The sequence below is a fragment of the Mirounga leonina genome, unplaced genomic scaffold (genome assembly GCF_011800145.1).
Source record: "Mirounga leonina isolate KUSES-001 unplaced genomic scaffold, KU_Mleo_1.0 Mir_115, whole genome shotgun sequence".
NCBI classification, from domain to species: Eukaryota; Metazoa; Chordata; class Mammalia; order Carnivora; family Phocidae; genus Mirounga; species Mirounga leonina.
Genome location: NW_023270268.1, coordinates 45,219,595 through 45,245,203, shown reverse-complemented (window position 1 = coordinate 45,245,203; position 25,609 = coordinate 45,219,595). Strand labels below are relative to the sequence as shown.

The 25,609-nt window shown below is 44.7% G+C and overlaps 1 protein-coding gene across 1 annotated transcript in view; it reads left to right on the top strand.

Annotated features, from left to right (window-relative positions):
* CLRN1 (clarin 1) overlaps positions 1-24,647 on the top strand; it is a 35,693-nt gene extending 11,046 nt beyond the window's left edge. The window contains exons 2-3 of the mRNA XM_034997128.1: positions 11,328-11,507; positions 24,382-24,647. Of these exons, the coding sequence (XP_034853019.1) occupies positions 11,328-11,507; positions 24,382-24,647 (446 nt within the window). The remainder of the gene's footprint in view (positions 1-11,327; positions 11,508-24,381) is intronic.
* The last annotated feature ends 962 nt before the right edge of the window (positions 24,648-25,609 follow it).

The window sequence follows — 25,609 nt, the reverse complement described above, 5'->3', positions numbered from 1 at the left end:
GAGGGGAAATATTTCCAAAATAATCAGATGCAAAAAACCAACAGAACTTAGTGACGTGAGGTAAACCCCAGGTTTCTGCAGGACAGAGAGCTGTAGCAATTCACAGAGATAAATACAGACAGAGAAAGTTTAGAGGGAAGATGAAATTCTTTTTGGTCATGTTTAGTGAGGTCCCCTTATAGGCCGGCAACAAGTGACATCCATCAGTTGCACAAACGTGGAGGTCATGGGAGCGGCCTAGAGTCAAGGTAGAGAAGAGAGCTCAGCAGATTAGAGGTGGCACTGGGAGCTACAGTGGAAGGAGAGGTTTCACAGGGAGGGGAATCAAATGAGAAGGTGAACAAAGTAGGTTCTAGAAAACACCAATACTTATGGGTTGAAGAAGAGGGACTGGCAAAGCAGGCTGAGAAGGGAGGGTCAGTGCGCTGTAGGGGAACCAGCAGAGGGGAAACCAAGGGAGGAGAAACTTTCAAAAGGAAGTAATGGTCAGCAGTCCCAAACACCACAGAGGTGTCAAATAAGAGAAAGTGAAAATAGTCCTTTGAATTTTAACACCACAAGGTCACGGGGGACATTTTCTAAGGCAGTCCTGATAGAGTGGTGGGGAAGAGAGGTCCTCATAGGAGCTGAGGAGGGAATGGAAGGCCAGGACTCAGAGCAAGGCTGTGGTCAGGCTCCTAGAGGAGCGCCATGGCCAGGCATATATGTGCGCATGCCTGGGTGTGTGTGTGTGTGTGTGTGTGTGTCCACGTGTATGTGTGCGTCCGTGGGTATGTTCACAATGGGAGGGTCTGGAGTGTGATTCTATCCTGAGAGGATAAAGCAGTAGGGAGGAAAGTGCTGAGGACAGACCAAAGAGGTAGGTAATGGATTGAGAAGGGCCCCTGTGAGGTAGAAAAGGGTGAGTCTGACAGCACAGGCAGAAGGCCAGACAGTGGACAGGAAGGAAAAAATTTCACTAAGATTAGAGGGAAGGTTGGGCACGAACCAAAGGCGGCATGGCAATGGGGAACTGCAAGGTGAAGGAATTCCCTTGATGGCCTCTGTTTTCTCTTTGAAATGGAAGACTTCCATTCACTGGGTGTTTTCAGGCCTTCCGTAAGCTAGGCACACAAACTGAGGGAAATGGAGGCAGGGGTGTGATAGGTGCTTAAGAATGGGGGAGGACTGGCATATCTGACAAGGGACAGAAGAGGGAAAGCCTGGAGAAGACTTGGCGGAATGGCTGGGGGTTGTGGTAGACCACAGATCAGAGGCCCAAGTTGGAATGGGGGCACAGAGGCAAGGGACATAGCCCAAAGGATAGAACCCCCCACCAAATGATTGCGGGAGGGTAAATTTCCTACGGAGAGCTCCCCTGGGACTGCATTTGCACTCTGAGCCATTCACTTATGCCTTACTCAGCTGTGTTTTGTAATAGCCGACTGCAGTAATGAGGGTCTGACCGCCTTTCTCTGTACACTGGGCTAGTTATGCAATGTGGATTTCCTGTCCCCCTGCCCCATCTCCTGTGACAGGTGCCTTCTATTCTATTAGGAGAGTGACCTCAATGACTAGTTTCTTCTAGTTTTCTGTTTCTGATTAGATATCTTGTCAGAAATCTCTGCTTGCAGACTGCAGGGAAGAGAAATTGAGCTTTGAACCAGTAGTTTAATATGTATGTTACAAAATATAACTCACCTTCTTTAGGTTACATTGTATCAACACATGTACAGCATCCTTCTAGAAAGCACTCTGATCCAAGTAACTCTGTTCCTGGAAGTTCATCCAGAAAAGCTAGTCCTGCTCATCATCTACCCCCATAATAAGAAAGAAGGAATGTGCCTGAAGATGTTCGTTACAGCATCAGCCAGAATACTGAAGCCATGAAAGACAACCTGACAGACAGCAGTGCATCAGTTTGATGGAAAATCCATATTGTTACCTACATGAGTTAGGAAGGCAACATGGAAAATGCTTATATTCTGAATGAGAAGTACAGAATATGACCTCAAAACCACGTTATTTTTATAATATAGGAAATAAATATTAAGATGGACACAGATTTGAAACAAATAAAAATAAAGGAAAATCTTGTTTTCATATTTGTAGGATTGTGGGTGAAATTTTTACCTTAATTTCCATTTCATTGTTATAATGTTCATTTATTTTTAAAAATTCCTCTATGAACAGTTGAACACTTGAACAGAAACACAGTGAGGAGCAAGTCCATCTTCTCCTAATCCTCCTGCCCTGCTAACAAAAAAGAGCTTTGTGATGTTCAGGGTAGAGATGAATTCTTTTACAAATCCCAAACTTTAAACCCAGTTATTAAACAGCCATCAGTTTCCATGTAACAGGTTGACAATCCCCCAAATATATTGGATTAAAATTTTTCTTTTAATAAAGAGATTTGAAATTCTATTCTGGTTACCAACCAGGTCTTTCAGCTTCTTAAAAAAAAAAAAGTTTCCTATCATCCCTCTGGTGACTACTCTATTTTATCTCCATTGCCCCAGATTCTCTCCAAAAACTCTCTCAATCCAGTTTCTATTACCATCAGCAGCTTATATCAAGGTCAACAGCAACTGCTGGACTCTGTGGACAAGTTCAGGTTCTTAACCAAAAAATTCCCATCAGACTTAAAGCTGCCAAGCCCCCTCTTTTTCTCCCCTGGCCCTGGGGTCACCAAATGGACTATCCACTCCTCTTCCTTCTCTTTTTGCCTTTGTGGTCCTAATTCCCTTAGTATAAACCACTGACTTCTACCAAGAAATCCTAGACCTGCTGACCACATCAGGCTCCATCCCCGCATCCTACTCCAAGCAAAATGTATCCATCCAACATATATGTATCCCACAGCTACATCATGCATCCTCAATGGCTGCCATAATGCCCCTAAGGGAGTGAAAATTGGTTCTTGGCAGGGGGAGAAAAAAAAAAACAAAACACCTTATTCTTTAAAAAGTGTGTATGTGTATAAAGCACAGATATAAATACAATACAGAAATCAATACACAATATACCTGTGGTATTAAAATTTCATTGGGAAAGAGTGATTAGAAGTGTCTAAAAAGACTCCTGAGGCAAGGAGCAATAATGAAAAAAAAAAGTTGAGAAATACTGATCCACACTGTGCCAAGGCATTCTTAGGTGCTAGGAATACAGCAGTGAATAAAACAGACCAAGAAACAAGTCATGAGAGAAACAAGTAAAAATATAGACTTGGTCAGGTGGTAATAATTGCTAAGGAGAAAAGTAAAAGCAAGGAAAGGGGTTGGAGGGGTGACTGGGCAGGGGGTGACAACTTGAAATAAAGTGGTTAAAGAAGGCCCCCCTGACAAAGTGGCATTTAAGTCAAGCCATGGAGGTAAGGAAGCAAGCCATGAGGATATCAGAGGAACATCCAGGCGACGGAACACTATGTGCAAAGGCCCTGAGGTAGAAACACTCCAGGCATGATTGAAGTACAGTAAGGAGGCCAGTGGCTAGAGCACACTGTTCAAGGAAATGGGTAGCAGATGAAGTCAGAGGTCTGACAAGGAGTCCAACCACATAGATCCATTGTAATGAGTTGGCTTATACTCTGAGTGAGAGTAGAATCCACTGGAAGGGTTTAAGCAAGGGATTGACATACACCAATTCATTGATTAAAGATCCCTCTGGCTGCTGGGCTGAGAGTAGATTGTAAGAAGGAGGGGTGGAAGCAGAGAGACCAGTTAGGAAGCCCTTGCTGTCCTCTGAATGAGAGATGACGGTGGCTTAGACTGGGATGGAGCAGAGGAGACGGAGAGAAGTGGTCAGATTCTGAAGGTCATGCCAACAGGTTTTCCTGATGGATTCAACATGAAATAGGAGAGTAAAAATCAAGGATGAGGCCAAGGAAGAATGGAGCTGCCAGCAACTGAGGTGAAGAAGGCTGAAGGAAGCAAGTGTGAGGAAGGGAAGACTATAGGTGCGGTTTGGGACACCATGAGATGCCTATTTCATGTTCCAGGCAAGATGTTCAGTAGGAAGTTGAGGACTTACAAGTGTGGGATTTAAGGGGAAATCCAGGCTGGAGATAGCACCTTGTAAGTGTTTCTAGTAAAAGCCATGCTACTGGATAGAGCACCAAGGAAGGGAGTCAAGAGGGAGAAGAGAAGAGGTCCAAGAATGCAGTCATCCCTAGAGAACTCCAGAGAGGAAGATGAATCAACAAAGCAGATCAAGATCGTAGCCAGTGAGGTAGCAGAAGCCGGAGAGTGTCATGTTGGGGAGCCCGGGGAAGGAAGAGTTTCCAGGAGGAGGCAGTGAGCCATTGTGCCAAATGTAGCCCAGGGAAGATGGGGACAAAGATTGACTGTTGGGTTTGGCAGCTTGAAGCTCTTCGGTGCCTTGGGAAATGTAGTTATCAGTGCAAGTACGTTCAAGAGAGAAAGTGGAGGGAGGGAGGAGACTCGAGAATACAGCCAACTCCAGGAGGGGTTTTGCTCTAAGGGAAATAGAAAAAAAGGAATAATAGCTAGAGGGCTTAAGTGAGATTTTTTTTTTTATATTTTATTTATTTATGTTTAGAGAGAGCGTGAGAGAGCGCACATGAGCTGGGGGAGGAGTAGAGGGAAAGGGACAAGCAGACTCCATGCTGAGCAGGGAGCTGGATGCAGGGCTCAATCTCACCACCCTGAGATTATGACCTGAGCCGAAATCAAGAGTCAGACATTTAACTGACTGAGCCACCCAGGCGCCCTGATATATATATATATATATATATATATTATATAATATATATATAATTATTTTTTTTTAAGTTGAGAAAATGACAGCATGTTACTTGTGTGCTGATGGGACTGATCCAAAGAGAGGGGGAAATGGACCTGGCAGAGAGAGAACTCCTCAGCAGTGTCTCTGAGGAGGTGAGAAGGGGCGGCCATGAACAGTGGTGGAACTGGCCCTTGGAAGGGGCACACCACAGAGACTTCTACTGAGCACCTACCCTGTGCTAAGAACTCAATATGCTGAGGTCATGCAGTCCTCACACATTTGAGAGAAAGATAGAATTTCCTTTTCAGATAAGGAAGTCAAGGTTTAGGGAGTTCGCAGACTTAGAAAAGGAGCTGCAGTGTGAATCTCCTCTGATTTCAGAAGCCCGGTCCCTTCCCAGGCTGCCCCAAGGAAAACCTTCATTTTACAGAGAGAAACAGGGACCTTTTGACCTACTCCAGGGCACACGGTGGATTAGAGCCTGGCACTTGGTTCTTGGCCCTCTACTCCTTTCTTCTCTCTTACGGAGTTCATCCTCCTCCATGCCAAATGGTCACTTTGGCTGAGGGTCTTGTTCATGTCTGGAAGAGCCTCCTCAGTCCAGACCTTATCCTCCCACTCTTTTTTGGTTTTAGGTTTATTGCAGTATAATTACATACAGTAAAATTCACCATTTTTAAGTGTACAGGTCTAAAAAATTTTGACTAATACATAAAGGCATGGAAATACCACCACAATCAAGATACAGAATACTTCCATGACCCTCAAAATTTCCCCCGTGCCCCTTTTGTGGTCTATCTCCTCCCTCCCTGCCAAGCTGGGGCAAAAACTGATCTGTTTTCTGTCATTATTTTCCAGATGCCATGTGGATGGAATCCTACAACATGCAACCTTTTGAGTGTAGTTCATTTCAGTTAGCATAATGCATTTCAGATCCATCCACATTACTGTATGCACCAATGGTCTGTTCCTTTTTATTACTGAGGAGTATGTTATCTTATGGGCGGGCCAAAGCTTGTTTATCCATTCACCAGTTGATGGATACTTAAGATGTCTCCAGTTTTTGGCAAATATGAATAAAGCCACTGTAAACATTTGCATACAGATTTTTGTGGACATATGTTTTTAATTCTCTTAGGTAAATACCTAGAAATGGAGTTGCTGGGTCATATGTTAAGTCTATGTTCAGTTTTTTTAAGCACAGAAACAACTGGATATCCATATGCAAAAACAAAAATTAACCTTGGCCATATAAAAAAAATAAATCAAAATGGATCACGAACTTAAATGTGAACCTAAAACTAAAAAATGCCCAGAAGAAAAACATAGGCAAAAATATCTGTGACCTTGCATGAGGCAAAGACTTCTTAGATTTGACATCCACAACATGATACATAGAAGAAAAACAACTGATAAACTAGAATTCATAAAAATAAGAACTACTCTTCAAAAGGCACTGATAAGGGAATGAACAGACCAGCCACATACTTGGAGAAAATATTTGTGAATTACTTATCTGATAAAGGGCTCATATCCAGCATGCATAAAGAATTCTCAGAACTTAATAAGAGACAATCCAATAAAAAATGCACAAAGATATCAACACACTTCACCAAAAAAGATATGTAGAAAGCAAATAAACTCACAAAGTGATGCTCAATATCATTAGTCATTTGGAAAATGCCAAGTAAAACATTGCACAATGAGGTAAACTACACACCTATTTAAATGGCTACAATTTTAAAAAGCTGCCAAGTGCAAGCATGCGGAAGGACTGGGACTCTTCCCCCGTGGGAAGGTGAAATGGCACAGACACTCTGGAAAACAGTTTGCAGTTTTTTACAATGTTACCCATGCAGGAGCTGGGGGTTGGGGCCACGGGGCAGGTGGACAGCAAAGGGGAACCCAGAAGTTTTGGGAACGATGAAATTGTCCTATATCTTGATTGAGGTCATAGTTACATGACTGAGTGTCAAAATTCACAGAAAATAAAAAGGGAGAATTCTTTACGATGTTAATTTTACTTTAATCTTAAAAACGGGGGCGGGGAGGGAGTCAAAAGCAAAGACAGCAATACCCCTGTGTGGCTAGGCAATTTGACTTCTCTGTGCTTCTGGGTTTTTTTGTTTTGTTTTGTTTTTTTAAATCTATACATTGAGGATAAAATAGTCCTGTCTTTATATTGTCGTAAGAATGAAAAGATTTAAATCTCTCATTTGTATTTCAATTTATGTTGTAAAAATTAAAACACGTAAGTCTCTCATTTATGCAATATAGGTAAAGACCTGGAACATAGCAAATGCTATATCATTTCTGGCTGTTATTTTTAGTCCTGTTATTATTACTCATGTATTGCTCTTTGAGGAAGTTTGGTGATGAAAGAGCAGAGAAAAGCACTCAGGGGCTGGGGTGGTCTGAAGATGGGGAGAGCGAGGCACATTGACTCACGCAGAGTGGAAGAAATCCGTGAGAAGAGAATGAAAGACAAGCCTCAGCTGCCTGCTTTAATAAATAACTCCCTTTCACTTGTCAACAGCTAATTAAGTAATTTCTGGAGGCCAGAAGTGACTTGCTGGATTTAATGACAGGCCCTCCGCAGCTCAAAATGTTCAAATCCTTTCTCTGTGTTATAATCCCAAACCTAAAAGAACGGAAAGACCAAACCAACCTACCTCCTCGCTACATTACATCCGATACGGTTAAAGTGACACCTCCCTATATTTATTTGAATGGTCTGCCCTCAGCTTCAGCCAAGCAAAAGTCACGTGAATGTTGGTCGGAAAATGGAGGGCTGTTACCAGAGTTCTGGCCACTCATGACAGACTCAGGGAATTTTCATCAAAAACAGAAACCAGAGAAAATGTAAGTAACTGTATAACTCGCACTGATTAGTACCCTGCTGGGTCACTTTCTCAACAGAGTGGAAATTGTTAGAGACTTCATAAGAATTAGAATGCTCCATGTGACAATTTATTTTAGCTCCTAGCTTTTCTTTCTAGGAGGCAAATCAGTGCAACTTCTTTCTGCCTCGATTTTCAGACAGGCTTCACCTAGCTACCCTATCAGAAACGCTGAGGTTGCCACTTCTTTTAACAGGTGGGGAGATAGACGGAAGTGGGTTTTTGGATAACTGCTAGTAAAAACCAAATCAACAGCTGATAGAGCTAAGAATAGCAGGTTGGGTCGATGGTACGGTCTCAGCAGTTGGAAGCTCAGGAGGCCAGGGCATCGAGGAATAAGATTAGCTGCTTCACTGTGCCCCCAGAACACAGGGCGGGGGGCACAGAGGCTTAGCACCCACGACTTGAACGTCCACAATGCCACCCTGCCATTCCTCCAAGCAGCTGAGGAATTTCCTTATTTTATCTTTCAGCCCACCCATCCACATCATTTCTAATTGATAAGGACTTTTAAAAGTACAACCACAAAAAAGAAATAAAAAAATAAAAGTATAACCACAATACCATTAATATAACCAACGAAATCAGTAATAGTCATGTAATATCATATAATACCCAGTCCATGTTCAATTTTCTCTGGTTATCTCAAAAATGACTTTTATAGAGCATTTGTTCAAATCACAAACAGTATCCATACATTTCATCTAGTAATAAATCTCTGAAACCTCTAATCTAGATGAGTCACAGGAGTTTTTGGTCTTCATTTATCCATTTATTATTTTTTTAGGTACTTATGTATTCATTGAATAGAGAACGCTTCCAAGGTGGTAAAAAAAAAAAAAAAATCCAAAAGGTACATAATGACATATCTCTCAGTCTCCTTCTCCAGAAGCGATGCTACAAATTTTGTGTGTAGCCTCTAGAAACGGTGTCTGCCCGGATAAGCATGCCTGTCCCTGAGATTGCTCTAGCATGCTGGTTAAGAGCGAGGACAGGAGTTCAAATCTCCATCACTTACTAAGTACAAATCTGGGGTATGTTACCTCACCCCCTGAGCCCCAGTTTTTCCTGTAGTAGGTGGGTTGTTGAGAGAATGAAATCAGGTAAGTACTTAATTATGTGTTATTATATATATTCCCCTCTGGCTTTTTCCAAATGCACATTTCTATTAGTTTGGTTTTTGTTTTGTTTTTTTTTTCACCTCACATATTTTGATGATCATTTCATACCTGTTCTTATAGATTCACATCATTGTTCGGAACATTTTCTTCCCTTGGCTTCTTTGCTCTCCCACCCATGGATTTGTTCCTAACTCACAAGCTCCTTGGCTGGTTTCTCTTCTCTCCTGTGCAGGTCAATCCCCAGGGCTCTTCTCTCCTCTAGCTACAGTTTCTCCACAGGTGATAGCCATTCCTCTGGCTTCACATACCAAGATGAGGCCATGGAGGCCCTTAGGTCATAAAATTTAAGGAGACATTCATGCTTGAGCTCGTGCAAGAGGGGGTTGATCCCAGAGAGTGATTGTCCCTGTAAGCTGCATGCCCTAGGCACCTTGCTGGCCTCTCCCTAGTTTCACCTCCCTAAACACCTCCACCTTCTCCCTGGACCTCCGGACACATAAATCCTATTTGGCACCTCTACTCGCATTTCTTAGGCGCAACTCAAACTTCAAATGTCTAAAACAGAACTTCCTCACTTCCCGTTCCCATGTCCAGACCCACACCTTCTACTTGTCTATGTCAGTTAATAGCATTACCATTTATTCGGTTGCTTATCCTTGATTCCTTTCTTTCAACAAGTCCTATCTTCTATCTCCAGGATAGATTCCAAATCTGATAACCGCTCACGACCTCTACTGCTGCAACTTAGGTCGGGCCCCTGTCTCTTGCCGCTGTGAACACTCCCTGCCTCTGGGTCTCCCTGCTTCCACACCTGCCCTCCTCCCTCCCCTCACCCCCTTATTCCTGCTCTTCAGCAGCCAGAGTGATCTTTTCACATCATGAAGGAGACTGTGTCCCTCTCTTACTTAACACTCCCCAGTGGCTTCCCAGTGAATTTAGAATTAAAAGCCAACTCCTTACCATGGTCAGTTGACCAGGACCCAGTGGGTGCAACAGTCTGATGCCAGTCTCGCAATCCCACTTCACCTCCCCTCACTCACCAGGCTCACGGGCTCGCTGCTGCCCCAGCTGTGTTCCTTTTCCCAGGAATGCTCTTCCCCAGATATTTATACAGCCACTTCCTTCCCTGCATTCAGGTACCAGCTTAGGTGTAACTGCTGACCACCCATATCCATTCACTCAATCACTCAAAATTCCATTGCCCTGTTTCATTTCTCCATAGCAGCGCACTCTGTGAAAGTGCTTTCTGTTACCATTGCATAATAGCCCTCCAAAGGTCAGGGGCTTAAAACAAAAATTTATTAGTTCAACTGCCTAGGTCTTGATGGGGTTGCAGTTAAACAGCAGCTGGGGTTGGAGTCACCCAGAGGCTTTTCTGGGCTGTATGTCCAAGACTCTTCCCTCCAGTGCCTGGTGCTCCTCTGGGTGGCCTTTTTCTCCAGCAGAGTAACTTGGACTTCCCGAATGATTGCTCAAGCCTCCAAGAAAAGACGTAGGAACGGCTGATCTTCTTAGAGGCTAGCCTGGGATTGGCACGCTGTAGTTCTGCTGCCATGTTCAGGTGGCCAAAGCAGTCACAAACCAGCCCAGGTTCAAGGGGACTGAGGAATAAATTCCTCTAAAGGGGAAGTGCCATGTGTGTAGAAGGAGGGAAGGAATTGATGGCGGCCATCTTTGGAGATAGGCTATGAAATTTACTGGTTTACTTGTTGTCTACTTACTCCCCTTAGGTTATAATCTCCACGAGACAACAGGAACCTTGTCTATCTTGTATCCAGCACCTAGAACAATGCCTGGCACATACCAGGTGCTCAGTAAATGTTAAAGAGCACTTGATAAATGTTCAGGAAACTGAAATGGCCTGAATTAAACTTCCCCAGATTGGTCTTGCCAGGTTTGCTGATGCTAAGCCTGCTGATGCCTCACCAGATAAGAGAGACCCTACACTATAAAGGACTTCATTTCCTCTGCAAACAAGAAAAACTTGCCCTGAACACAAAATCTAGAAATAGATTTGGCATGTTTTCTAAGTGGAAAATATTTCTAGTATCACCAGAAATTATTTTCCCACAGCTTGTGCGACATCAAAATATTGAAATTGACTGAAAATACCCCATTTTTTAAATCTTGGTGTGGACTAGAAACAATTTTTTTCTTTTTTGGAGCAAAGGAAACAGAAATACTTCCTGATGTTTGAACTCCCTCAGATATCCCCAAACTGAAAATGTCATTTCAAGACAGATTTAAAAAAAAAAAATACTACTGAGAAATGTCATTAAAAGTTTGGTCATCAACATGTACAGTTTTTGGTTATGAAGCCAGTACTTGTTTATTTAAGTAATTACATATGACCAAGGGCAGAAAAAATTCCCTCAAATCTCCTCTTTGTTGGTCTTTACTGGTGAGTTCTACAGAATAATCCTGTGTTTAAACCTTTTTCTAAATCCCTCGTAAATTAGTAAGTGAGAATGTATTCACCTAAAGGATTTTAGTGATTTTTGAGGTTAAAAAGGATTTAATTTTTGAAATTACATTCACAGACTACCACTAATGAAATTTCTTCTAATCTTTGTTTTATCTTTAGTTTTCCCAGATTTGCTCCAAGCGATCCCTGTGAGCATCCACGTCAATGTCATCCTCTTCTCCACAATCCTGGTCGTTCTAACCATGGTGGGAACAGCCTTCTTCATGTACAATGCTTTTGGCAAGCCCTTTGAAACCCTGCATGGTCCACTAGGGTTGTATCTTTTGAGCTTCATTTCAGGTGAGTACAAAATTCTACTTCTACTTCAAAGTACTTCTACTCTGACACAAAGACAAGTGTGCTTTCCAAGGTATCAAAAGACAGGTCTACCTAAATATAAGTGACAGTACATAGACATGGATGTCCATTGTAGCATTATATATGATCGCCGAAGTGGAGAAAAACAGAATTATCCAACAATAAGGAATTCGAGATACACATTGTGATAGTCTATATGGATAAATGCTGGCATTAAATTATATCTTTGAAGATGTAATCAAAAGGATGTATGCTTGTATCAAAAAGTTAAGTGAATAAGACTGTATATAAGATTTTATAAATATAAGATTTATAATCATAAGATTTTATGAACCAAATTTGATTATATATAAATATAGACAACATATATAAATATTTATATTGTACATATGCTCTTTCTAGCCTCCATATAGATACACACACACACACACACACACACACACATATATATATAGAGAGAGAGAGCTCATCTATTCTGTTCATGGTAGTTACTTCTGAGCAGTGAACTTATGGGTGATTTTCTTTTTCTTATACTTTTTAATATTTCCAAATGTTCAATAATGTGCATGTATTTATTCACAATCAGGAAAATAAATAAAAATTATCCCCCCAAAAAATTATCCACTGGCTCCATAAAGAGCCAGTGTTCTGCCCACATGAGTTGTCATATTCAGGCCTATAGGTACTTTGTGTAGCCTAATGATAGGTGTATCTGAGAAAAAATAAACTCTAAACTCAGAAATGTGTTCATCAGTAACATGTCCTACTGAATAACCAAGGCTGATGGAAAAGAATAGAAACTCCAGATAGTGCCACAGGGTGCTTAGGATATTTTTACCGGGAGAAAAGAAACATGGGAAAATCAAAACTGTACATGTAACTTGCATGTAGCCATTCTTGTATTGGAGGTCTCTGATTTCACCCCACTTCAAACTTACAAAACAACTTAGTACTTTGTCATATTCCCATGAAGCTTCCGCAGCGCTCTTAAGGATTCCATGGGGAGACAAGAGAGATTACAACTCACACCAGCAAACAGTAGATTGAAAATCCCTATTAGTCTGTTTCCTTCCCCGCTGACATTGCCCTTTGGCTGCCCCAGGGCCCCAGGCCCTTGTGTGTCTGGCCACTGCTCCCTTTCCCCAGCACAACTCAACGCCAGCCACAAGCTTGCCGAGCTCCCTCTCTAGAAAACAGAGCCTTGGGTCAACAGGGGCTCCCTCAGCTCGCAGCGCAAGACAGCCTTCACCCATTCAGCCTTGAGCACACTTCCTCAAGTCTTACCTCTTCCACATCTTGCCAATCAAATAATTCACTTCACCAAAGCAGTTCTCTGTCCAGTGGGAGTTCTGTCTCTCACAAGCAGATAACACAGCTTCCAATCGTGCAGAAATGGTGACTCTGGGAGGGCAGAGTCTAAGTCTTTCTCATCTTTGTATCTCCAGCATGAGCATCCGGCATGAGGCTCCGCATGCAGTGAGCAATTCAATACGTGTTTGCGGACTTGAGAAAGCAAACCCAGAAGGAGATGTTCACTTGGGCACTCAGTACAGTTGAGAGAAATCAGAATTCCAATGGGATGGGATGAGCAGAGCGGGCCCATGGAGGTGGTAGGACAAGAGCTGAAGAGGGGTGGAATGAAAGCTGGGAAGGAAGGCTGAGGGCTTCGAGATTAGGGCAGAGGAGCTAGAACACAGGTACAGGGTGTGGACAGACTGAGACAGTGATTCAGTGTCATGGGTAGGTCCAGGTGAGAAGTGGATATTGGCATTACCTCCCCGCCCCCGCAACATACCAAACCAAACCGGTAGACGTGGGCGGCGCGCTATTTTAGTGAAGGCCATTAAAGCAATCAGAGGCCAGCCAGAAAACAGAATACACATTATTTTGACCAGGGGAATATAAGGTTCAGCAGTGGTTATTTAAGTGGGGTCCCCCAGACCACCAGCAGCATTTGCCTCCCTGGGGAACTTGATAGAAAAGCAAATTCTCCGGCCCCACCCCAGACCTGCTACTGCCTCAGAAACTTGGGTAGGGTGGGGGGTGGGGCAGCAACAAGCTGCAAAGGGTGTTCAACAAGCCTTTCAGGTGATTCCAATGCAAGCTCAGGTTCGAGGACCAGGGCTATCAGGAACTGATGAAACAGGTGTTAGAGGACTGGCGACGCGAAATGGAGACCCTAGGCTGGCTCAGAGATGATAATCTCAGAAAGCAGCTACCATTCCCAGGGCTGGAGTCAGTAGCACCCACGTGCTTGAGAGAGGCCGGGGCGCTGGGTGTCAGACCTTTGAGGAGGTGACACTGTCACCCCTTGCTGGATGGGGACCCAAGGCTTAGCATCCTGAAGCATGAAGATGGGGGAGAAGGAAAGGGAAGGGGTCTTCCTTCCACACGGCCGGAGTCACAGTGCTCTGAGCATCCCCTTCTGTGTTCCAGTGTGCATGCCAGACCCTGGAGACACAGAAGGAAAGGGAATAGACCTGCAGATGAGGCCACTAAAGGTTTCATCGCCACAGTGGGCTCATGCTATGGCCTGATAACATGGTGTCGCGTGACACCAGCGGCGGCTGGGAGGGGGGAAGGAAGGGCTTAGGAAGCCCCCCAGTGCTGTATCCCACTCGTCCTCCCCCTCCCCCACCCCCCGCCCCCCCAGGGCTGTGTATGGACAACAGAACGGGAAGCAGCTGACAAGGCAGAACTAGAGTCGGGGTAGTCTTGACCCAACATCCCAAAGCAGAGGGAAAAAGCACTGGTTCGAAGCCGAGCTACAAGAGCTTATTAACGGGCACAACCATCTCGCACTCCAGCTTCTGAATGAAATTCAGAAGAGCAGCCCATTTGGAAGACAAATTATTTGACAGTTCTAACGGAGGACCGAAATACCGCTATTTGAAAAGCAAGATGACTCAGAGAATGCAGAATTTAATCCAAGTCCCAGATCTTATCTCAGCCCTTGGCCAGGTCTAATGAAACGAAAACCTGAGCACAGAAATATATGCGGGAACACACAGACCCTGTGCTTACATTATATCTTATTTATCTCTGAACTTTTTGCAAAAGCAGGTCCTCAATAAAGGTGTGTGGATGAGGAAGGAAGAGAAGGGTCGGAAAAGAAGGAGCCAGGTCCAGATCCATCTTGCAGAAGAAAAAGGCGTAGTATTTGTAGCTTATCTGCTTTTTTAAGCCCCAAATCCTTATTTTTAAAAGACCAAAAATTTCGGCAACTTGTAAAAAACTGTGCACGAGAACAAAACATGTTTAAGGGTCAAATGGCTGATGGTTGGTGACCTTTGGGGGTAAACAGATCACTCTTGAATCACAGACTACCTCCTTCTGCTTCGGTCAACATACAGTAACCAGAAGGCCCTGGCATTTTGGAAGTGTTTATCTGAAGCTGTAAAGTTCACGGAGATCCCAGCTCTACACCCTAATTGTGGACGGAGGAGGATTTCACCCTAATTGTGGATGGAGGAGGATTTACAGCCTTATCACAAACACTGTAACTCTGAGTCAGTAGATTCACACACAAAGAAGGGAGGGCCTGTATTAGGAAGTCCTTTTGTTCCCGTGTGAGTCACACTCCACTGGAGACCCCCTTACTGGCCACACGGGAGGTGTGGGGTGGGCAGCTCTCTTTCCCTGAGTTTCCTCCCCTGTTTCTCTGCCCAGGTGGCCTTCCTCACAGTGCGCAGGGAAAACTCCTTCCTCCTTGGACCTCCTTTCTCTTCTTCTCTCACTCACCCCTGGGTTCCCCAAGACTCCCTCTTTCCTTGTGCTGATATCATTCAGGTCTACTGTCTACCCCCTTGCTGGATGGGGACCCATCCATGAAGCTGGATGCTTCATCCTGAAGCATGAAGATGGGGGAGAAGGAAAGGGAAGGGGTCTTCCTTCCATATGGCCGGAGTCGCAGTGCTCTGAGCATCCCCTTCTGTGTCCCAGTGTGCATGCCAGACCCTGGAGACAAAGAAGGAAAGGGAATAGACCTGCAGATGAGGCCACTAAAGGTTTCATCGCCACAGTGGGCTCATGCTATGGCCTGATAACATGTTGCCCTCCTGGACCAGATGTTGCTGCCGCTTCTCACGGCTTCCAGTTCGGTCCATCACATTCCTCAGCCTTCTTCGTGCTGCATTTCTGTCCAATGTCAATGTTCACAAGACCCACGCAACTCAGTCCATTTGCTCTTTCTCATCTTGCCAATTATAAACTAGATTTGAGGAATTTTTCCCCAAGTTAGGATTTTAGTACTACCTTAATGGTCCCCCTTAGTTCATTTTGGGCAGTGATTCTCTTTCTGGACTACACACTAGGATCCCTTGAAGAACTTTCTAAAAATGCTGACACCAGGCCCCATGCTATGCTAATTAAATTGGAGTCTCTGGGGATGGAGTCTGGGTGCAGGTGTTTTTTTAAGCTCTCTCGGTAATTCTAATGTGTGACCAGTGCTGAGAACTGTTGGCTGAGGTGAATATATTTCCCTTATTCAACAAATCCTGACGAGGGTTTGAGAGGCCACTGTGTGCCCGCCATTATAATAGGCACTGGTGCTGGATACCACACCAGTCAGGCACACAGTCCTGCCTTCATGGAGTCTACAGTCTGGTGGGAGAGTCAAACAAAAGCATTCCTAAGTAATGAAAGATGACGATCATTTCAATAAGGTGATAAACGTGCTGTTAGAATAGAGAATGAAGGGAAAGGGGGGCTGGGGCTTTGATGCGGTGGTCAGTAAGTAGTTCCAAAGATACAAAGGAGTTGAGGACCCCCAGAGACTTTCCCAAGGAGAGGAGAAAGCACACGTGAACAGTCTAGGGAAAGAGGTCGGCTTGCCGTAGGAACGAAAAGAAGGCCCATGTGCCTCGGGGTAGGTAATGAGGGAGAAATGGCCAAAAAAAAAAAAAAAAAATCATTAGCAAACCTGTTGATGCCAGTTAATGTCATACCCCATGGCAAATCTTTTAGAATTGATTCTAATTGCGTTGAGAGAAGCTTGCGAAAGATTTTTACGAAGAGGTTGGAGAGCTGATTTACCTTGTAAGAAATGTCTGGTGAAAAGACTAGGCTATCGCCTTGGACATGGAGAGAGATGAATGGATTCTAAAAACATTTTGAGAGTAAATCCAAAACCTTTTGCAGGTGGCTTAAGCAAGTAGACAGTGGTGGCATTAACCAAGATGAACAAGACAAGGGGAAGAACAGACTTAGAGTTTCGGGCAAGAAAGAGCTGGAAGGAGGAGCTTAGCACTAGAAATCAATGTTCTCTTCGTGCTATGTCAAGTTTAAGACCCTAGGAGGTATCCGAGTAGAGATAGCAAGGAGCCAGTGGGATATATGAGTCTGGAGCTCAGAGAAGAGGTCTAGACAAAATTTAGGAGTTGTCAGGATATAGATATTATTTAAAGCAATGGAAATGGATGAGATCATCTAGAGAGAGACTGTAGATAGAGAAAAATTGACGTGGGACCAATCCCTGAAGAACACAGTCAGTTCATTTTTGGGTTGAGGAGGAAGGAGGGGTCAGCAAAGACACTGACTAGGTGTGTCCAGAGAGGAGGAAGGAAAACCAAGAGGCCATGTTGTTCCTGAGGCTCTAAGACGGGGATGTTTCAGGAGTATGGCTGAATGGTGAGCGTTTCAAAAGCATAAATGGGAGAGGAAATGGGAGGGGAAATGGGAGGGGAAGGCAGAATGGAGCAAACAGGGTGGACAACACTTCCCTCAAGGTTTATAATACAGCAGGAGAGAGAGAGAGAGATGTATACAAATTAAGAAAGTAGAGAAAGAGAGAGGGACCCAGAGAAGAAGCAGCTGAGCATAGAAGCAACTGGATCTATAGTTTCACAATGGCACATGGATATATGAGTGTCTGCCTTTCTATATTCCATTCTAGAAGTTTCCCAGTTGATGGTGGAGTCCCAGATTTGCAAGGAAAAGAGAGAAGGCTAGGTAGAAGACTTGCCGTGGATCAATCACAGAACATCCTAGATAGTTCAGTGAATACTCTCTGAAAATGATATGAAAGGTATTGACTCGGGCCTCTTAGAGGTGATGAAAACCTCCAAAATGCAGACTTATTGCAAATTGTATTTATTGTGTCTTCTCTTAAACAGAGGATCGTGTTATGAGTTATACCTAGCAAGGCAAACAAATACAATGACTGCCTTCTTTTAAAAGGGAGATGTTCCTGGGGAGCCTGGGTGGCACAGTCAGTTAAGCATCTGACTTGGTTTCGGCTCAGGTCATCATCTCAGGGTCATGAGACAGAGCCCTCCATTAGGCTCAATCTTGAGCGTTAAGTCTGCTTAAGATTCTCTCTCTCCCTCTCCCTCTGCTCCTCCCCCCTGCTCTCTCTCTCTCTCTCTCTCAAATAAATAAATAAATCTTTAAAAAATAAATAAATAAGAGGGGGATGTTCCTAATACGGGCCTAATTAATTATGATCATTACAACTGTGGCATAGAACATAAATAAACACAGTCACACATGAAACACATAGACAGGAAAATAAAGAGCAGGACAAAAATAGAAGGAGGCTTACATTATACATCAGGTTTAGTACTCCTAATATCCCGGCCTCCGTACCATGTCTAGGGTATATTATTCTGCAACTGGTGGTCATAGACTATCTGGGTCTCGTTTCCACTTCCGTCCCTATGGAGGAGCTGCTACCCAAAGTCCAAGAAGCAGATACAGGGATGTCCAGGCATCAGCGTCACCAGAACTGAGGAAGGACAGGATTGGTGCCTTTTCTGAAAGGCAGTTCAAATTAGAGAAAGACTGATTTTTTAGATCATTTCTTCTTTGCACAAACCATCGCTCTCACTGAAATGAAAACATTCTACGAGTTTCTCGGCATAGACTCTAGAAAGGAGGCCCCAGAAGGAGAGAAGTAATACTAACCAGCCCGTGATGGCAAAGGACCAGGGCTCCTGTTCAGAGGCGGAGGTGGCAGTGGGGTAGGAAGAGGACGGTGCTCCAGGTTACTCACGTTGAGGGGGCCAGAAAAGAACTGTCTAACTCACTGTGCCCCGTACCCGGCCATGACCCTGGGCCAGGAGATGCTCAATCTTGTTCCATAACAATGGCAAACAGACTCCCGTCTGATTGAAAATGTGCACGTGTGTCTTCCTTTCTGTTTGATCTAGAGGCAAAGCCCAAGTCCTTGCTAGGACCTCCAAAGCACCACCTGACGTGCCCACCCCATCACCACCCCCCCATCACCACCCACCCCCACAGCTCACGTCTTACTCCTCTCTGCCTGGCTCTCTGTCTCTCTCTTGGCCCAGACCACCTACCTGGGGCCTCACACAGGCTTTTCCCTCACCCGGAAAAGCTATTCCCCTCAGATAGCTACTTTCTCTTTCCCTGACTTCCTCCAAGAGGTGCTAAAATATCACGTTCTCCCTGAAGCACCCCCGGCCACCCCCTTCCCTGCTTTATTTATTCTCCTTCGTGCATGTCACACTTGATAAACACTAGAACATCCTTGCTTCTCTTGTTATTTATTGCCACTTTCCCACTGTCCCCACCACTGACAGCTCCCCGAGGACAGGGATTTCTGTGGGCGCATCCGGGGCTGTATCCCAGCACCCGCAACAGTGCAGTAGACCCCCGATGAATATTTGTTGAAGAAATGAGTAAAGCAGAAGCAGCTCTGGGCCTTTCCTGGCAACAAAGGGTAGCCTCCTTTTCTGAAAGGCAGTTCAAATTAGAGAAAGACTGATTTTTTAGATCATTTCTTCTTTGCACAAACCACTGCTCTCACTGATGGGACATTTGTAAAACCTAAGTCAGATGTGGGCTTTTCCACTCTGCAGTCCCGAAGACGAAGAGAAAAAGCTGGACCCAGCTGGTGGTGTTCCTTCGTCCACACCTACTCTTCGGAAACGCGTGACCAAATCGCTCCTCTTCACGATCTCAAAATCTACTCTTAGATATTAACTTGCTTTGCTTGTCCCTCTGCCCCTCTTCTAGATGGCAGCCAATGGTCTCCATACCACAGTGGAGCCAGAACTGCTCTCATTTGCGGACAAAATTACTGCTGGAGACCTCACCTTCGCTAGCTGGCTCTCTACTGAGATTGCACGATTTCACAGAAAATTAGTACCTACACCTGCAAAGCCCTGGCTTTCCCACCCCCATTTATCATCTTTCAAGACTCCTTAAAGAAGGAAATTATCAATTTATCATTCCGTAGAGGAAATGGAATGCCTCTAATATTTGTCATCTATAAGAGAGTTTAAAGATGACGTGCTAGCTTTCTGGAAATGTTGGCCATTGTTTTAAATGGAATTGAAATTCTAATTTATTATTTCCCCAAAATACAATCTTAGTGATAGTAGGAGAATGTATCCGAGCTGTTTTTTCACCCTTGAGGACACATTTTCGCTGAAACCCCTGGTCCCCTGGACTCCCACGGATCCTGGCAGGATGTTCCCACCCCTGAAGGCATAGTCGGCTTCAGGGTCAGCCCGGGATGAAGAGGCAGCTTTCTTGTTGGCTGTGACCTTTGTTCCCTATATTGTAAGGGCTGGAGGAGAGCGGCATCCACTTCTGCAGCCCCAGACAGCCGCCAGAGGACAGTCATGAGTGTGCAGTGTCTAGCACATTACAAATGTTTGTTAATTGACTGGTAATTCATTGTGTGACAGCCGTATAACTCAGCTATCCTTTTCAGTCGGGGATTAACTCGGTAATCAGTCATTAAAGGGGGAAAAATATTACAGTACCAGCCAGATGGCAGGGCAATCAAACACATAAAGGAAAATGGCTGGTCTTTCAGTAAGATGCAAGGCAGCAAAACCTGGGTCCTGCGCCTGGTTTTGTTCCCAATTCTAGCTGGAGCAAGTCTTGGCAGGCTTTCCTACGTCTAATGTACTCTAACGTTTCTTATGAGCAGGAGCAGTGTTGGTCAGACGAACAGGTGAGGCATCTGTCCCAATGACCCCCGCTGAGTTTGGACTCCTGGTATGTCTGGATTCCCCGGGAAAAGGAAGAAGGAAGCATGCAGGCTTGATCCTAACATTTGTGAGGCCTTGAGCAAGGGTGTTAATGACAGCCCACCTACCCCATGTCCAAACATTTAAAAGTTAAAAGCTAATAAACTATTTAGTGAGACATGTTTTATCCTTCTGCCTTGACAAACATCTCTCCATAAGGACCCGGAAGGCCAGATTCACATTTAGAATTCTGGACCCAAGTGCGGTGATGGAGGCCAGCCGGCACCTGTCTGTCCACCTCCCTCCCCTCGCGTGGTTCCACCCGCACTGTAATGGTATACATGTGTGGACATTCCCCTGAGTACCCAAGCTCTGACCACGCCCTCGAAATAGCTGTTCCTTGGCCATCCTCAGGCCTCAGGGCTCTGCAACACCAGCCGAAAAGTCTGCCCTTGGGAGGACTGACCCAAGGAAGAGTAGATACCCATGCAGTCCTGGCAATGTGCTCAGAGCTGTTTGGGGAGAAAATTCCCAGGTCCCGGGAGTCCGGTCTAGAGTGTGGGTCAGGAATGGGCTTATCCCATTGACTTCAAGGATTCCTCTCCTTGTGGGAAGGGGTCTTTCTAGGAGAGAGAGAGAGAAGCACCCTCCAAATGTGGGAGCCATAGCAGGAGCCCCCTTGCTGGGGACTAAAGGACATTTTAGAAAAGTGCCAAGCCCTATTTGCACCATCACCCCCATCCCTTACACACCTCTCTCCATGTGCCTAGTAGCCAGGCCACAAAGAGAAGATACACTTCGTATGTATCTTTTGGTCTGAAAGTTGTAGTTACCCTTGGTCCCACATATCCTTGGTCCCACATGTCTTTTAGAGCTGTGGACAGAGGGAAGCAAAGACAGCCTAATGTCACAGCGAGTCGTTTCCCTGCATGTCTCTTCATAGTCATGAGGGTGGCAGAAACTCAAGCTAGGTCGCTATGCTCCGTCTCTGAAATGACAAGGGTGACCTCATGGTCAAACTCGCAGAATCCCAGACCATCCTCTCAACTACTGGACCGTGCACTCTGTTTTGGAGCTCGCATGCTTGGATGATTAGCTGTGGAGAAAGGCTGTGAGTCTGAAGATAGCCCAAGCAACCTTTACTTTAGGAATCTGAAATACAGTCTCACTATGACGCTGTCTCCTTCACAAAGTAGTACCTTTAAAATATTTAACAACTTGAAAAGGAAACCGAGCTTGAATTTTCCTTTCAAGCACGAAGGCAATACAGTGTTTCGCTTCTGTCTGAAATTCACCATCTCCTAGACAAAGAAGGCTCTTCTGGTAAAAGCAATGGCATTTTCTCCCCAATTTTCAAATAAAAGATAAAGAGAAAACAGCATTGCAGCCTTTTTGTTGGATCTAACAAGAAAGGAATAGTACGGTTTTGCCAGGGGAGAGCCCTGGTTTGAAGTTCAGAACACAAAAATAGGCTGACAAATTTTACAAAGGAGTATTCTCAACTACTGCTCTAAGGCTGGTGAGAGTGAAGTTTCAAGAAAACGAGATCATCTGATTATTTGGGGGGGTATATTAGGAGGATGATCAAGCTGATGGGTCAGTCCTATGCAAAATTCTAAAATAGAAGACGTGTGATTTCTCCTTCCCTGCTCACCCCACCCCTCACCCCTTACCCTCACACGATCAATTCTCTCCCTCTATCCCAGCCCAAACCTGGCCTTTGGGAAAAGAATGGGGCCACCATTTGCATTCCAGCTCTTCATGTCCAGACCACTCTCCCCACACAGTCCAGCCTCCATTTGCTCGGCTGACTTTTCCTACAGCTACTTCCAAAGAACCTTCCATGATGCTGCCCACCCTCTCAGTAACAGCCACCTGTACCTCCCTTGCTGTTACACTCACCGCGATTGGTTTATAATTGTCTTACCCTGTCCGATTATACTCTCTGTTAGAGGAGAAACCACATGCATTTCCTTTAACCTTTAAATCTCCACCACTGTCCCGGTGCTCCGCACATAACAAGTCAAATGGAATAAATGAATAAGCCACTATGTTGCTGTTTCCAGGGTGTTTGAATTAACTGTAATTGAAGAGCAAAAAGCACTTACCCTCCTGAAGGAGTTGTAAACCTAATGGGAGAGTATTTGGAGGAATAAGGCACTGTGATGCATTCTTTTGGGTGGCCTATCTGATATAGTCAGGTTTTTTTTGGTGTGCGGTGGGGCGGGGTAAGGGATTATGGTAAGGACTTCCAAGATGAAATTCATAGGAAGAGCTACCAATTAGTAAGCATTTATATGTGTCAATTCTCGATGACAAATGTTAATCGGGCATCATCTTTATTATCCACATTTTATAGATGAGAAAATTGAGACTCGGAGATTAAAATTGCCTAATTTCACAGAGTAAGTGGAAGAATCAGGGTCTGAATCCAAATCGGTTTGACCTAAGTCAGAAGACCACCTAGCAAGTCTCCTATTAACCGGAACCCCAATGGCTTGGGATGCAACACTAGAGGTAGAAGTTCCTGGCATCCTGGCTATCCACCGTGCTCCCAATCTCGCTGCCTGCTTCTGCCCCCTGTGCCATCCACCCATCTGGGGGTCTCCCATTCTCCATCCTCAGTGGGAGAGGGCCTATCAGAATTTCCAGGCACCACTCAGTATGGAGTGCCCCTGTCCTGCAGAGAGCTCACCCCAGACCTCAGCTGCACCAGTTAGGATTAGATTAGGCTACCAATGAGTGGTAAATGAGGGGGAAATAATAATAGTGGACTAAACAAAATAGAGATTTATTTTTCCTTCCCATAAAAACCTAGAGTTCGAAATCCAGGGTTGGTCTGGTAGCTCCAGGTATCTGGGATCCAGACTCCTCCTTTCTTGTTTTTCTACAGTACATGGCTTACATTTCTGAGGCCACCTGCTCCGAAATGTCTGCTGGAGCTCCAGCCATTGCATCCATATTTCAACTACAGGAAGGAGGAAGGGGGAAAAGAAAGGGCTGGCCTCTGATAGGTGCAGATTTCAAGGAAACATTCCTGCCCCTACGTAGATCCCACCCCTCCTCAACCAAACAATGTTGCCTTTATTCAAGGCAGCCACACACCCAAGTAAAAATCCTGCGTTCTGTTAGAAACATGGAGCACAAATAATTGTTTGCCTCAACACCTTACCTATGGCTCCTTTTGCCCAGGGTCTCCTGTGGGCAGCTGTGGCCAGGTGGGAGCTGGAGGAGAGGGGAAGGCAAGTAGCCCTTCTGAAGGAAGCCCTAAGCCCTTTCATGAGGGGCCTGTATCACTGACGTTTTTCGTACGAGGCCTGTGAAGTATAGAGAAATTTTTTCTCTAAAAGCCACATCATAGCCGTGGCTGCTTTGTAGCCTCATTCCGCCATTGTGCTCTTTTTTTTTTTTTTTAAAGATTTTATTTATTTATTTGACAGAGAGAGAGACAGCGAGAGAGGGGGAGTGGGAGAGGGAGAAGCAGGCTTCCCACGGAGCAGGGAGCCCGATGCGGGCCTCGATCCCAGGACCCTGGAATCATGACCTGAGCCAAAGGCAGACGCTTAACGACTGAGCCACCCAGGCACCCCTCCGCCATTGTGCTCTTAAGGTGCCCAGCAATCCAGCCTTCTCATCAGGCAGAGAGGAACATCTCCCAATCTTGGTGAGATCGGCCGGATTCTACCCTCCCCACCCCCACCAAGTTTTCTTCACTCAGAGACATAGCCCAGGCCCTTCCACCCATCAGTTGGAGAATCAGGCTCATGATTACCAATTTGAAATTATATATTTTTTGCAGAAGAATGCAAATGAGGATGATGGTAAAGGCTTTCTTTAGTTTGCTGACCCTCTTCCCCGTCTCTTACAATCAGGAAATATTTGTGCCAACACGTTGTTTGTTCCTTCTGTTGCAGGCTCCTGTGGCTGCCTTGTCATGATACTGTTCGCCTCTGAAGTGAAAATCCACCACCTCTCAGAAAAAATTGCAAATTATAAAGAAGGGACTTATGCCTACAAAACGCAAAGTGAAAAATACACCACTTCGTTCTGGGTTGTTTTCATTTGCTTTTTTGTTCACTTTTTGAATGGGCTCCTAATACGACTTGCTGGATTTCAATTTCCTTTTGCAAAATCTAAAGACACAGAGACAACTAATGTAGCTGCAGATCTAATGTACTGAAGGGCAAATACTTCTGTAATCTTCCAAGTAAGGGAGCAGACTTGCTTTGGTCACTTGGAAATGGTTAATTTTGTCCATCCTTTCAGATGCACAAATTAAAGCACCCAAACCCTCCGTGGCAATGTTTACAAATGATGTACTAAGGATACAGGCTGCAAAGGAGAGCAGAAGGAAGGTTTTGGAAGGTTGTTTTACCTGGTGGGAACTGGGGTCTTTTTTTTTTTCTTTTAAGATATATATATATATATTTATTTATTTATTTATTTATTTATTTATTTATTTATTTATTTAATTTATTTATTTATTTACGAGAGAGAGTGTGTGTAAGCGCCTGCACTTGAGGGGGGGGGTGGGCAGAGGGAGAAAGAATCCCAAACAGAGTGAGGAACGCTAGGAGGTGGGGAGGGGTTCGATCTCAGGACCCTGAGATCAGGACCTGAGCTGGTGGTGCGCAACCGATTGAGCCACCAGGAGCCCCGGGAACTGGGTTTTTAAGGCAGTTGACTAGAATGGACAAATTGTTCCACTATCTGCATTTCAAGTGTAAAATGCCTGCTCCATTGGGGAGGAATCAAAAGGCATGAGGAATATATTTTTATACAAACAAATACTATTTCTGATATATCCACACATTTGTTGCCAGAGATACCAAGAAACAGAGCTGAAATCACTTTCCTAAAATGATAGTGCATTAAATGAGCATTGATAAAAAGTACCAACATACTTTTCTTAAGTTTGTTTAAAGCACAGTCTTTTTTTTTTTTTTAAGATTTTATTTATTTTTTGACAGAGAGGGAGAGACAGCAAGAGAGGGAACACAAGCAGGGGGAGTGGGAGAGGGAGAAGCAGGCTTCCCGCTGAGCAGGGAGCCCAATGCGGGGCTTGATCCCAGGACCCTGGGACCATGACCTGAGCCGAAGGCAGACGCTTAACGACTGAGCCACCCAGGCGCCCTAAAGCAG